This window comes from Antrostomus carolinensis, unplaced genomic scaffold (genome assembly GCF_000700745.2).
Source record: "Antrostomus carolinensis isolate BGI_N321 unplaced genomic scaffold, ASM70074v2 scaffold2427, whole genome shotgun sequence".
NCBI classification, from domain to species: domain Eukaryota; kingdom Metazoa; phylum Chordata; class Aves; order Caprimulgiformes; family Caprimulgidae; genus Antrostomus; species Antrostomus carolinensis.
Genome location: NW_010327842.1, coordinates 1 through 14,613, shown reverse-complemented (window position 1 = coordinate 14,613; position 14,613 = coordinate 1). Strand labels below are relative to the sequence as shown.

Sequence of the window (14,613 nt, the reverse complement as noted above, 5' to 3'; positions counted from 1 at the left end):
GGGGGGGGAAGAAAAACAAACCTGAGAAGGAACAAGATACAGGATGTTAAATCCTTATGCACAGAAAAAGGAAGGTCAAGTCTATGTCAAAACCATTATATTTCAAACACATTAAGGACACTTACAGCAGTCTTCTCTACTTAATATAGCAAATTCAGCTTTCAAACCAAAGTACTCTGAAACGCCTGTTAATGAAATATATGTAAATAGAGACATTATCTGGCCTTTATCAGATATGCTCTCAAAAACAATGGCAAAGAAAACTGTGTGATAACACAGTTTTTAATTTAAACATTATTTATTATTTAAAGAGAGAGGAATGCAAAAGCACAGCTGTATTATGCATGCATGCATAAATACACGAAAATTGTTAAAATAGGCTAAAATACTCTCACATATGCATGAACACACTTTTGCTTCCACCCTTGTGCATCAAAAGGTATGTACAGCTAGGGGTACTGGTGGATGAAAAGCTGGACATGAGCCAGCAATGTGTACTTGCAGCCCAGAAGGCAAATCATATCCTGGGCTGCATCAAGAGAAGTGTGGCCAGCAGGTCAAGGGAGGTGATTCTCCCCCTCTACTCTGCTCTGGTCAGACCCCCCCTGAAGTACTGTGTCCAGTTCTGGAGTCCTCAGTGCAGGAAAGATAGAGGAAGGCCACAAAAATGATCAGAGGGCTGGAGCACTTCTCCTGTGAAGATAGGCTGAGAGAGTTGGGGCTGTTCAGTTGGAAAAGAGAAGGCTCTGTGGAGACCTTATTGCAGCCTTTCAATATATAAAGGGGATTTACAAGAAAGATGGAAAGAAGCTTTTTGCCAGGACCCGTAGTGACCGGACAAAGAAAAACAGTTTTAAACTGAATTAGGGTAAGTTTAGTTCAGATACAATGAAGAAATTTTTTATGATGAGGGTGGTGAGACAGTGGAACAGGTGACCCAGAGAAGCTGTGGGTGCCCCATCCCTGGAAGTGTTCAAGGTCAAGATGAACAGGTCTTTGAGCAACCTAATCTAGTGTAAGATGTCCCTGCTCGTGGCAAGGCGTTTGGACTAGATGATCTTTGAAGGTCCCTTCCAACCCAAACCGTTCTGTGGCTCTGTGGTCTATTTACTTAAAGAAAGTTTTTCTCTGTCTCTGAATCTGGCTCATTTAGGTTGGAAGGTTATTACTGAGATTTTCTAGTCAAACCCCCCTCCTTGGGCAGGTTCTACTACTGCGGGTTTCCCAGAATTGTGTCCAGTTAGGTTTTGAATGTCTCCACAGATGAAGACTCTGAAATCTTTCTGGGTAACCTCTTCTGGTGTTTGACCAGCCTCACACTAAAAATGTGTTGTCTCATGTTCAAAATTAATTTCCTCTTTTCTAATTTTTGCCCATTGTCTCTTGCCATGTCACTGAGTACCACTGAGAAGTGTCTGGCTCCCTTTTCTTCGTTCCTTGCCATCAGGTATTTATACACATTGGAAAGATCCTATTTTGCACCAGGAGGTGCTGTTGTGATCGTAGTAAGAAAGGCACTCAGAGTCTGTAAGGTATCATTTAAATTACTGTCTTATTAGAGCTAACACTGTAAGGAGACAATAGTATGGACAGTCTTGCATCCCTTTAGATGGTGGGAGCCTCAGGTGGTGTAGCACTGAATGGGCCAGATGCAACATACTGGGCAGTCTCTGCCTGCACCAGAGATTCTCATATTTTGTTGAGAATCCTATAACAGGACTTTTTTACAAGGAAGCAATTATGTTCATTATTTCTACTGGCAAACAGAAAGCACACCTCCATGAGGTCTTCTTGGACACTTGAAGATAAAGGCAAGGCCACACCGGTGGCGTAATTGCTGGTACCCAGTGGGAGCTGCATGTGGGCTCTGTTGCAATACGCTAGCTGAGTTAATCTTGCAGCTGGGGGAGCTCTGCAGCACAGCACAGGCTTGGGCTTGCTCTGGTTAGCTGTTGTGTGGATCACTAACACTTCGATGGACAACAGTCTTCCAGTCGACATCACTGCAGGTCCTCCATGGTTCAGAAAACCTGATAATCTCATATATTATGTGTATTTCAAAGCCAGCACATTTTGCTTGGTTTTCTGTGAGCTTTAATGAGAAATAATTTAATGAGTTGACACACTCTTGTTTACATATTTGCCTTTTTCATTAGTGATAAAGGATGCTTAGAACATGAGGAGCAGTAATAGTGTTTGTGAGGTGCTAAGCAGATGAGGTGCTAACAGAGAAATAAAATGGAAAAATAGCAAATATGGGTTATATTTAAAACAGCCCACTCTTAACTTTTAGCTAAGTATTTACTAAATATATATCAAGAAGTATATATTTGGGCTTGATATGTTTTTAGACTGTTACAGAGTATTTGTGGTGTTGGTCATCAGCACTGAACAGATATTTCAACTGGCGTTTGTTACGTTGTCTTTTCAAGCAGTTGCCTATAGTATTTCAAACTACCACAGAAGACATAAGAGATGCAAATATGTGTCTTGCTAATAAGCAGAAAAATGAGTTTTCTCATGTACACTCAGAAGAAAAATGGATTTTTTGATCTAGCAGTAAGTTATTTCATATACTAAAATGAAGTTTTCTTATTTTGACTCAGATAATTGTTAAAAACAGGGCACTAGATATCATTTCCAGAGCTTGTGTGAAAATGTACATGGTGCTTTATCTACATACCTACTGTCATGTTGTATGTTTAATCTTCTGACAGAAATGTGCTATACAGTATATTTCAATATTTTATTCTATAGCAAGTTTTCTAAACTGTATTTTATAAACACTTAGATTTATAACTTCCTGGCATGCTTTTGATTCAGTGGTCTGAATATAATGCTGCTTTGGCTCCATTTCTACTGAAATGTATCTTACAGGAACTGTATCTTACATATTTGCACAGACTGAAAATTCTTTTTTCCTTTTCTTTCCATAGGATAAGAAATGGGTTCTCAGTCATGAAGATGTCACACTAGGAGAATTACTGGGCAAAGTAAGTAATCAAGTGAGCTAAATAACATTTATATAAGCATGTATTAATTGTTAAACCTGTATGTTTCCTATTTGCCTTGACTTTTATAGTACTGTAGTATGCAATTTTTATATAAATTATTTTACTTTAATACGGAAGACAACATTGTACTTTGAACAAATGTCAATCACATTTCCTGGTAAATGATACAATGTGTGTGCTGAAAATTTTTAGCTAGCATGCATATTTTTCTCTTTAGAAAGGTTTTTAAGCTAACTAGATTTCTATAAAGCATGTTGTGGCTGTTCTACTTTGTGTAGTCTGAGAAAATATGTTGTGGTAAAATATAAATAAAACCATATAAATAAACATATTTATGTTTATGTATTTATGTATAAAATTCATGCATTTATATATAAAATTTGATATAAGATGTTTAAATCAGTATTTGTAAAAACAAATGTTAGTTGCATTTTTATGATTTATTGTACGTTAGGTAGCTTCACAATGGCATATATATTAAACTAATTCTTATGTAGTGTAGTTTATATCACAAATTCTGCTTAGGAGCTGTAAGTCTTTAAAATCAGGTAAGTCCTGTACCTCACTTGCATTTTTAGTATCTTTACACCTACAAAGACAGTTGCGCGTGCCACTCCGGAGACAATGTTCCAAAAGATTTTCCAAAAACTCTAAAATAATTGATAAACTGTTTAAGAAATGGGAGAATTAAATACTGTCAGAAAATTCTGTTACCCAGGATAAAATCTCTTTGTCAGTGTGAGATGGCAAAAAGTATTGTCTGCCAGTAGACAGAGCTGTGTTTGCATAAAATGCAGGTACTGTGACAGCTTCACATTCTTAAACAGAATAGTATCAAGAGAGAAAAATAACCATGTTTCAGATATTAAAAAAAGCTTTGTTTTGCTAAAAAATAGATAAGAACTAATCTTGATGAGTAAAGGCAGTTAAAGCAGTCTGAAAATTGATTAATTTAGTAAACTGAATTTACATGTGAATAGCATGTTTTTGGCACAAAGTATTTTTAACATTCAACGGAGAAAACTCAGTGCTTAAAAGTTATTATAGAAGGATATATTCTTTAAAAAGTACAGAATGAGATAAAATGTTCTTGGAACAGTATAAATCTGTTAAACATCCATCTCTAAAAGAGATATAGTCAAAATAGAAAAGATAAGAATGATAGGACCATCAACATCCGTATGAGAAAAAGTTAAATAAACTGCAGCTGTTCACCATGCAAGTGAGAAATCTGAGAGTATATAAAATCTTGAATGGCCTAGAAAAGTTGAGGAGGAATCATGAAAGCTAAATGCATAAGAGGATGCAAACTTTACAAAAGACAAAGATTTTCCTTCACCTCAGGAGTGAATGACCTGTTTATTTACTTAGTTATTAGTTCTATAATACCCCACAAAATTAAAATCTATGTGAAAGGAATGTTATATTAAAAATCATATATATAATGATAATTAAATATTTTAAAGAAAAAAAGCATTTTTCAATACTTAAGTAATTACAGAATCACATAATGGTCGGGGTTGGAAGGGACTTCAGGATATCATCTAATCCAACCCCCCTGGCAAAGCAGCTTCACTTAGAGCAAGTTGCACAGGATTGCACCCAGGCAGGTTCTGAACACGTCCAGAGAAGGAGACTCCACAACCTCTCTGGGCAGCCTGTTCCAGTGCTCTGGCACCCTCACGGTAAAGAAAGCTGAACTTACCTTAAATCCTTAAGGTGCGTTCAGCTTTCACTGTTAAATACTTGTGACCAGAAGGCTAGAGGAAAAATGTGTTCAGAGTGACTCAGCTTCTTACCTTTGGGCACCTCTTGCCTTTTTAGATATCAGAGGTAATGGCTTGGCCTCTATTTTAGAAGGACAGATTGCTGTCGTAGTTCCTATACGTTGCTTGCCAAGTAAATCTTATTTATACTAGGATATATAAAATAATACTTGAAACCTGTGTTTAGGCCTGAATTTCTTCCCTTGTTATTAGCAGTGCATTACTATTTTCCATCTGTGAGTTTCTGCCTTCTTCCTTTGGCAATGGAGTAGTCAAATGCGTGATATAAATAAATCTTCATCACTCAGAAAAAAAAAGTAAAACATTTTCAGCAGAGTTTTGCTGAAGTCTGGCAGCCCCAGGTACCAGGAAACAGAAGTGGAATAATGTGGAAATTTGTCAGATGTAGATTTAAAATTGAGTTGTAGTTATTCTTTGGGAAATAAAAAACGTAGTAACTAAGAGTATGAGATCTTCAGGTTTGGGTTTTTTTCTTCTCTTTGTTTTTTTCTTTGTTATCAGTGTTTTGTTATATACCCCAAAATTTCCTTCTTCCTTCAGTTTGTGTCCTAATTGATTTTCCTTTTGTTTTTATTTAAGTAAAAAATACATCTTACTATTATTCTATGAGATTATTCTATGGTCTCAGTTTTCTTCTATAAAAGCTAAAAAAAATAAATAAAAAACTTACCCTGGGGTTATGTTGTTGAAGCCCTAAAAAATCTGATTATAAAAGGAGCTACTTTCTAAAGTCTTGTCCAAATATGAATCCATGCTTGTCTTTATAGAACAGTGCTGAGCGTAACATTTAAAATATTTATGGATCATGCAACTTTTTCAGTGTAGACACGACATTATCATATTTTGCAGTGGTTTTAGTTTATGATCAAAATTAATATACAGTGTTTTAATTTTTCTTACTTTGCATTTTTTCTTTCTTGTATATATGAGAATGTTTATGTTATTTTAACATGTTTTGTCCTAGCTTCACAGATCATCTTTTGGTCTCACAGACTGCAAGTTAAAAAATATTGATAAAGTACAGTAGTGAGAAAATGAAAGACTGCAGGCATAAGATTGAGAAAAAAAAGTACTACTATCAGTGTTGACTTCAAAAGTTACTGAGAGGTTTTATGAGAAAATTACACAAATAACGTATTTTTTTCCCTTTCCAGCAAAGTCAAAGCAGAACTCCTATACTATGTTCATATAATAGATGTTCTATGTCTATGTGCACTGCATTGTTTTAGGAGCAGATACTGGAATAAAACCTCATTTGGCTTCATAAACACATTTTAAAGTTCCCAGTTACATTAGCTGTCTGCATTATTTTTCTGGAGATTTGTGAAGATTTTGTTTACTTAGAATGATTTTTTTTTCCTGATTTCAGGGTAATTTTGGTGAAGTGTATAAGGGAACATTAAAGGATAAAACTCCTGTTGCTGTAAAAACTTGTAAAGAAGATCTTCCTCAGGAACTGAAAATAAAATTTCTGTCAGAAGCCAGGTAAGTTTTCTGAATTTAATTTAAATATATACTTGTTGTGGGTTTTTTTTCAAGATTTATTACTAGGTGGATTTACAAAATCTGACCTTCAGAAAAATTCAAAGAAGTAGTAGTCAAACTTTTACCTTTTTTCCTCTCTTTCAGTACATTCCACAGCTGTTGCCCTGGTAACTAAACATGGGCATTTTTTACCTGTGAATGCAGTAGCATCTGCACTTGCTGAAACTACCTCTTCAGCAAAGCAAGCTATGCCTATAAAACATAAATTTGTTACTGCAAGTTGGTTCCCTTTAAAACTTCTGAGATGTGCCATGGGGCTTGGGATAAGAAGACTGGAAGATGCTTTTAATTTCATTGTGGTTATACCAGTCATAAATCCTACCATACATGCATGACTAATAATGCTGATCAAATGTGGCTAGGTCATCATATAGACCCCATTTAGTAATTTTCATTTTGTAAGAAGAGTTCTGTAGAGAGATATTTTATGCTGTGTCAGACAGCATGTGATTGCATACTTATTTTTCAAATGACAATCATGCCACATTATGCTAAGTATTCTCAATATGGCTGATGTAGATAGGCCAGTTCTGAGACCTCGGGATAGAGGGGTGTATTGAGGTAATTTCGTAATTGTTTACATTAACTTGCTCCCTCTTGCTGTGAAGCTTCGTATGTTTTCATTTGCACTCCCAAACTAGTATGATCAATATGGAAAAGTAAGGGATACTATCCACATTTAGAGAATTAAGATCAACCACTGTATCTGTTGAGTAATTTTAAACAGCTCGTAACTTGGCAGCTGCACAGATGTTTCATTTGTTAAGCAGCCTGCCACTAATGGAGCACTGTTAGTCTGAAAAAAAATGAAATGTATTATTTGTCACTTAATATATGTGTTTCAGGTAGATTAGTATTTTACTCCTGATCCTAGAAAAAAAAGGAAAAAGAATAGGTGCTTTAAGACAGCAAATAGTAGAAGAAACATTTAAGTTCAAGGTCTCTGTAGAATTCTTCCTTGCCCTTCATTTCACTTACAAATCATAGTATGATATTTTACGCTGCAAATTTTCTTAGTAAAGTACTGCATAAGAAGATGTAAATGTTTTTGTTTAATTCCCAAAATTAAAATTGCTGTCCTTATATTCTTTTAAAACTTAATGTATTAATTAATGTCTTAAATTAAAATTGTAATGAGTATGCATTTGAAAAATGTAGCAGAAAAGTGTGGAGGCATGTAGTGCATGCTTTTTTGATGTAGCCCTGCTTCTGGTCCACCACTGAAATGTTACCTAATTACAAGGGTTCTTGAGAACCTGCAAACCTGTCAGGCCATTTTTTGTTTATATATACAAATGTTATGTAGACAAATAGTAAAATTACAATAAGAGTAATATAGTGTTCGATCTTGATTTATTAGTGAATCAGTGTGCCCTGCTTTTCAAACACAATGATGATTGATTTGTTGCCTTGATTTTTTTTTTTTTTATGATAACAGTAATGGTATGTTCCATAAACATTAAGAGTTCAAGATATTTTCCTATAATATTTAATCAGTTTATACAATAAAATCTATTAATATAATAAACTTACTATGTGTTTTGCAGAATACTCAAACAGTATGATCATCCTAATATTGTAAAACTTATAGGAGTTTGCACACAACGACAGCCTATTTATATTGTTATGGAACTTGTTCCAGGTAATTTTTTTTCCTCTTTTTTTGCAGCATATTGTCATAGGTATTGTTCCCATAATGTAAAATGTATTGTTTTCTATTTGTCTTATGACTGATCTCAAAAGTCACCTGTGTTGCAAATCTTTGGAAATACTAGGTTCTACTAACTTTGGAATGGAGTGAGCTCCACAAATCAGCTGTGAGTTTTTCTGTAGCTATTCAAGACAGCAGAATTTGTTGAAAGGTATCTCAGCTCTATTTTCATTTTCCTCATGACAAGTTATTATATGGCACTTCCTTTAACAATAGAGTTATATAGTGAATGTTAAGATGCTTGTTTTTAAAGAAACTTCATGGCTGGGTAATGTTTCAATTTTAATAAGATCTGGATAATTTTTGGTAATATAACGTTTTTTTCTTTACCAGAATATGTTGTTCAGTTTATGGATTGCTCTTAATTTATTTTTCAAATATTGAGTTCATGTTACTCAGCAATGGCTAGAGAGAATTTCAAATTGTTGAGATGATAACATCTTTTGGGCAATTTTACCTCTTTGTGGATTTTCTCAGCAGCTGGAAAATATGTGGGTTAGGTAGCCTCTAGTACTACTTAATATGCAACACTTTGTTTTATATATCACTGGATTTGTCTTCAAGTTTATACCACAAGCTGCTTTAAGAACCATTTTGTTCATGAAGCCTTTGATTGTTTATAGTTCTTGAGTACTGGCTTTAGTGCAAGAGCACTGAGGAAATCTTTGACCTACTGGAGTTTTCTGCCTTTATTCAATTAGATTATATTAGGTTATTGTATTTGTATGTGTGATTACCTTTATTAATATGGAGACTAAAAGCAGTGTCCTGGGTTTTGAGACATACTTGGGTGATCAGCTTCTCCAGACATCTCTGAAGATAAAAATAAATCCTAATCCTTGAACACCTTTATCATTCTGGTTCAGGATTTTCAGAGCATAGGACAAGTTGTTGAAACATGATAATTCAATTTGAGGATGAATTAGTGAAACTCTGTCTCTGATTCCCATGCCTGTTTTGTAGTCCTAGTCTATCTAAAAAACTCTCTTGTCTCCTGGCTTTCAATTTGCAAGAAACTTAATAGTTCATATATCGTGTTTTGCTGGTCTGTAAGTCCTCTGCCTGGCTTCCATGCTTACTTGCCCTCATAAACACTGTACTGTGTTCAAACCATCACACTTCTACATATACTTTTAAATCTTGGCTAGCACACCATGAGACTGACCAAACCATCTAGAAACATTAAGGATTGCAACTCTGAAGAAGCTGACAGAGGAAAGACAAAACACTTAGATCAGTTCAGAGAAGCGGTGATTCTGATGTTACTGATTTTCTGTTTTCTAATGGCAAGTTTGGGTGACATTACCAAAAATAATAATTATTAGTGCTCTGACTTGTTATTTAATGCTGCCCTTTGAAGAACAGAATAGTGATAGGCTTGTTGACTTGCACTCAAAACTCAACTTTCTCAGTATCTGCTTTGTCTGTGTTTTGTCTTTAATGCGTTTATGGTTGAAGGTGTTTAAGCAATTTAACTCTGACATTCTTTTTGATAACTAAGCATGGTTTAGCTTAGAATTGTATTCTGTAAATGTATGGGTGAGAAGGCATGTAATAATAAATGTCTGATAATTTTTTCTCTGAGGAAAAAAATTAGAAACAGCTCCGTAAAATGGGGAATTTCTCTAAACATTCTGTTTAATGTTTGCACTTTTTCTATGTTTTTATATTCCAATTACATGTAGTCTATACACTTACTATGTCTTTTGAGACTGATATGTTGCTCAGTAGGGGGTAATTCTGCTTTACATTCCAGATTCAGATTTCAATTCAGATTCTTAATTTGTTCAGGTATTAAAAGTTTATTTTGAAACTTAGCACTTTAGGTGCTACCCTGTTAGTAATTCTGTCATAAACTGTCTCAGCAGATAAATCTTCTTCCTTTGTTGCAAATGTAAATGGGGTTAAAAACCATGTGTCTGGTTAAATTCATCAGTGAAAACAATAGAGAACATGGTGGATGCATATTAAAGTATCTGTGCATCCTTTGTTACATGCAAAAATAACCCAGATGTTGCCAATGGATAACAGAGAAATAAAGCAAGTTGTCAAAGACAATTATCCTTTGTAGGTAGATCCCTTTTCTTGGTGTGTGTGTGTTAATATACAAGTGACATGTCCTGAATTAAGAATCACACTGATAAATTTCAAGATGGATGATGTAGCAAGGATTAACTGAAATAATAAATAAGGTAGCAGAGCGTGTTGCAGATATGTAGCCAAAGTGAAAAGGTAGATGAGAAAATATGTATGTTAATGAAAAAGAACCATCATTTATTTACCATTCACTTACTTGCTGTTGGTTGTGCTGATCTCACTGAATATGTTCAGTGTCAATCCATCATAAATCACTCCATACATAAAGATATAGTTATCTTTTTTTTGCAATCCACCACCTATAAAGAAATGAGAAACTATCTTAATGTAATGTAAAACTGTCTTATATAAATTCCCTTTAAGGGATGCATACATGGAAAAATACTTCCTGCCTCCCTGACATGGGCTGAATTGTTAGGGGTGTGGTGGGTTCACCCTGGCTGAAGGACAGATGCCTACCAAAGCTGCTCTGTCACTCCCTGTCCTTAATTGGACAGGAGAGAGGAAATAATGAAAGGTTTGTGCGTTGAGACAAGGACAGGGAGAGATCACTCACCAATTACAATCACAGCCAAAACAGACTCAGCATGGGGAAATTATTTTAATTTATTACCAAGATAATGATACATAAAACCAAATCTTGAAAGACCTTCCCCTCCACCCCTCCCTTCTTCCCAGGCTTAACGCTACTCCTGACTTCTCTCCCTCCATCCTCACAGCAACTCAGTGGGACGGGGAATGGGGCTCTGGCCAATTCATCACACTTTGTGTCTGCTGCTCCTTCCTCCTCAGGGGGGGGACTCTTTGCGCTCTACCCCTACACCAGTGTGGGGTCCCTCCCATGAGAGACAGTCCTCCACAAACTTCTACAGCATGAGTCCTTCCCACGGGCTGCAGTGAAGACACTAATTGCTCCAGCATGGGTCCTTTCCATGGGGTGCAGTTCTTCAGGAACAGACTGCTCCAGTGTGATGTGTTGTCACAAGTCCTGCCAGCAAACCTGCTCCAGCGTGGGCTCCTCTTGCCATGGATCCACAGGTCCTGCCAGGAGCCTGCTCCAGCACGGGCTTCCCACAGGGTCACAGCCTCATTCGGGTATCCACCTGCTCCAGTATGGTGTCCTCCATGTCTATCTTTTCACAGAAGCCACCCCTGTAGCCCCCCTGCTACCAAAACCTTGCCACACCAACACAATACAGGGAGAGATGTCTCTTCTTAGTCTTCTTCTGCAGGTCTTTCTGAAGGATCCTCTACAGGTAGAAAGGGGAGGAACATCCTGTAATCAGAATGTGACATCTTTTTCTAGAGTTGGTTGGGATGAGGTTACCCTACTCCTTCTGTCTTCTTAAACAACATCTAATGAAAAAACAGTCCTTTAAAGTGAGAAAGGATAAAAGCTAAAAAGAGAGATTTGGGGTTTTTTTGTTACTGTAACCATATTTTTATGATGGAACCATTGATTATGACATGGATGCTTTATCCACCAGATTGAAAACATAGGAGTAGGATTCTCAATGATTCGTAAAAATTAAGCTGTGCATGGTTCTTCTGTCAAGTTAAGAGAGTCCAGTAAACTGGTTGTAGTGGTTTCACTTGGCTAGCTCTTGGCTAGCAGCAAACATAGCTGCTAGGTCACTTCCCTCCCAGAAGGGCAAAAGCCAGAGAGAGAGAGAGCCCCCACAGGAGAGAGACCCTCATTAAGATATTGAAAATGACGTTACATGATATGGAGTATCCCGTTGGCATATCTGAATGTCAGTCTAGCTTATTAATTTAAATATTCCTCACCCCTCTAGACCTTTCACTTGTAGGCAAGCAAAACCCAAAGTCCTTCGACTCCCAGCAACAATTGAAAACATTGGTATGTTATCAACATTCTTCTCATAACATATCCCGTGCTGAAACCAAAATATAGCACTATTCTAGTTACTAAAAAGAAACCCAGCTCTGTCCCAGCTAAAAACCAGGACACTGGTGAAAGACAATTTCTTCTGAGCACTCGGAGATCATAACAACTACTTTAACAAAGATGTATTTTACAGTTCTCTAATAAAATATGACTAGTGACCATTACAAGATAAGCTTCTTTTTTATGTTTCAAAGAACATATATTGGGCAACATGCATTTTAATGTAGGAAAAGAGCTACTGGAATATTTTTAAAGAGCTGAGTTCTTCTGTTTTCCAAGGAAGCAAATGGTACTATTGGCCAAGCAAAGAGGTATAATAAATAGTTTCTTTGACTACAGAAGAGCGTATTCTGCCAGCTGTATTTTAGTCTTTATGTCAAACATACCACAGATAAAAATCTTAGTAAGGTGTAGTGACTACCTGCTAATAAGAAAGCCTCAATCAGTATTCTAAAGAGAGTAATTTGGAAGGTATTTACTTCTAGTTTCTCTACGATGGTACATATTGTATAATTTAGATTTATTATTGCTTTCTAAAAGCTATTCTTCTAATTGATAAACAAATAAACTAATTAAAATATTACCTGTCATATATAAACAGAATCTAAAATAAATGTAGCAGCAATAGTCTCCTTCATACATACACACAAAGTTACATGTATAGAAGAGATGTGATGTAAAACTGCCATTCAGGAATTTATTATGAGAGTTACTGAAAAATAAAATTAATTACTTTTGAAATCCCAAGCAAATTTTTTGGCTCTTTTCTCCCTTCACCTTCCCAAAATTGCCAGGGTAGCTGTTGAAATTCGGTCAATGAGTCCTTAATATTTTTTTTCTTATAAACTTTTTAGGTATTTGTAAGTTAACAGAGATCTCTAGAAAAATCTTATTTGCAGGCTTAAGTTATGCTAGCTAGCTGCTGTGAAAAGCAATTTAGCAAAGCAGATGGTCTTAAAATATTGATATGTGATTGCATAGTGAATAAATTTGTAATAACCTCTAAAGCACTCTTGCAAATTATTAATTGTATTCTTTTTCACCTAAATGACATTGAAATATTAAATAAAAAGAACTACTGCCCAGATCCTTACAAGGGCCCAATGCTGCAGTTTCTGTGTGGCTTTTCAACTACCATGTAAATAAAAGTTTACAGTGGCATAGTTTTTTTCTGTGAAATTTTTATTAGACTAAGAACTGAGAAAACAGCTGTATTTGGAAATTATCTTTGTATTACAACATTTTGTTAATGGAGAACTTCTTGTGGAGATTTCCTCTTCTTGTTTGGTAGTTATGACTGTTTCTCTATGATGTCTGTAGTTATTACTGTGAAAATATTAAGATTGTTAAAAAGAAAGAAAATTGGAGGAGCGCAACACCTGTGCGTTTATATGCTGATTTTTTGCATGCATTTTGTGTTCCTGATAGAAGTTGGACTTTTATTTCTGTTTTGCTCTGTGCTTACCTTTGCTCATATTTTCTGATTTCATGTTTCTATAGCTTCCACTCTTCATGTTCTTTTAGGACTCTTAATTTAGGATGGGCCTGAACAACACATATGAATGTGCTCATGCAGTAAGTCAGATGTGCTGGTTTCTAGATATAGAGAATGTCAGCTCCCTGGGCACGTGGTCTGATGTCTTGAGCCAGAGAGAACATGGTATGAGATCCAGAATCAGTGTCATTTCTTCTAGAGTTCTCTGCACAGTGAGCCACACCATCTAATTTGTTGGGCATTTGCTAATCATCTGTGTAGCATATGCACAGTAAGTGGGATGCATCCAGGGGAGGACTGTGCTTTAATAGCAAGCTGTTATTCAGATAAGGAGCCTGTAAACTTGGTTTATGAGCCCAAGCTTTACCTTGCAGCAATACCTGGAGAGAATACAGTGGTTAAAGTCTCCCTACTGATTCTGACTCCAGTGAGGTACTAAGTAGAGAAAAACAGTGTTTGAATGCCAGTTTCATCTTCTGTCTCCACTGCCCAAGAGCAGATTTCACATGCTGTGTGAGCACATAGCTAATGAGAACTCCATGCCAAAAAGGCACATTTTATTTTACAATACAGTGAAATAAATCTTACTGTAATTGCAATATCATGCAGTGAATTTTAAGTCCTGCATTGAAGAAATAGAAACAATTCAGATCAGCTCTAGGAGAAGCACAGTACAACTCTCAAATTAATGTATACTACCCAGGATTTTCATACCTTTCAAAAATTTTGCTTAGAAAAATTAGCGTATTAGAATCTGTTAGTATTATGAAGAACTGATAATCATATCAGTTGCTGTATGTTATTTTTCTTGTAATAATCTTCTTTTTTTTCTTAGTACTTTGTAATGGAATGTCAGCTAAGATGGTTTGATCAGGTTTTTTGAAAAGGTGGTATTTGATGGAGGTTTTTTCTGGTATCTTCTCATCTAAAAATATGCATACTACATTATTTCATAACTCAATAGAGCAACTTTTTAGTGATTTGTTGTGATACATTTTAAGTACTCAGTTTATCCTAAGGAAGACGACGACACCAAGCTGTGTGGTGCGGTCGAC

The 14,613-nt window shown here is 35.8% G+C and overlaps 1 protein-coding gene across 1 annotated transcript in view; it reads left to right on the top strand.

Moving 5' to 3' along the window:
* LOC104528092 (tyrosine-protein kinase Fer-like) overlaps positions 1-7,988 on the top strand; it is a gene marked incomplete at both ends in the record, with an annotated part of 21,169 nt that extends 13,181 nt beyond the window's left edge. The window contains 3 exons of the mRNA XM_010172002.1: positions 2,937-2,993; positions 6,171-6,286; positions 7,894-7,988. Of these exons, the coding sequence (XP_010170304.1) occupies positions 2,937-2,993; positions 6,171-6,286; positions 7,894-7,988 (268 nt within the window). The remainder of the gene's footprint in view (positions 1-2,936; positions 2,994-6,170; positions 6,287-7,893) is intronic.
* Positions 7,989-14,613: the final 6,625 nt, after the last annotated feature.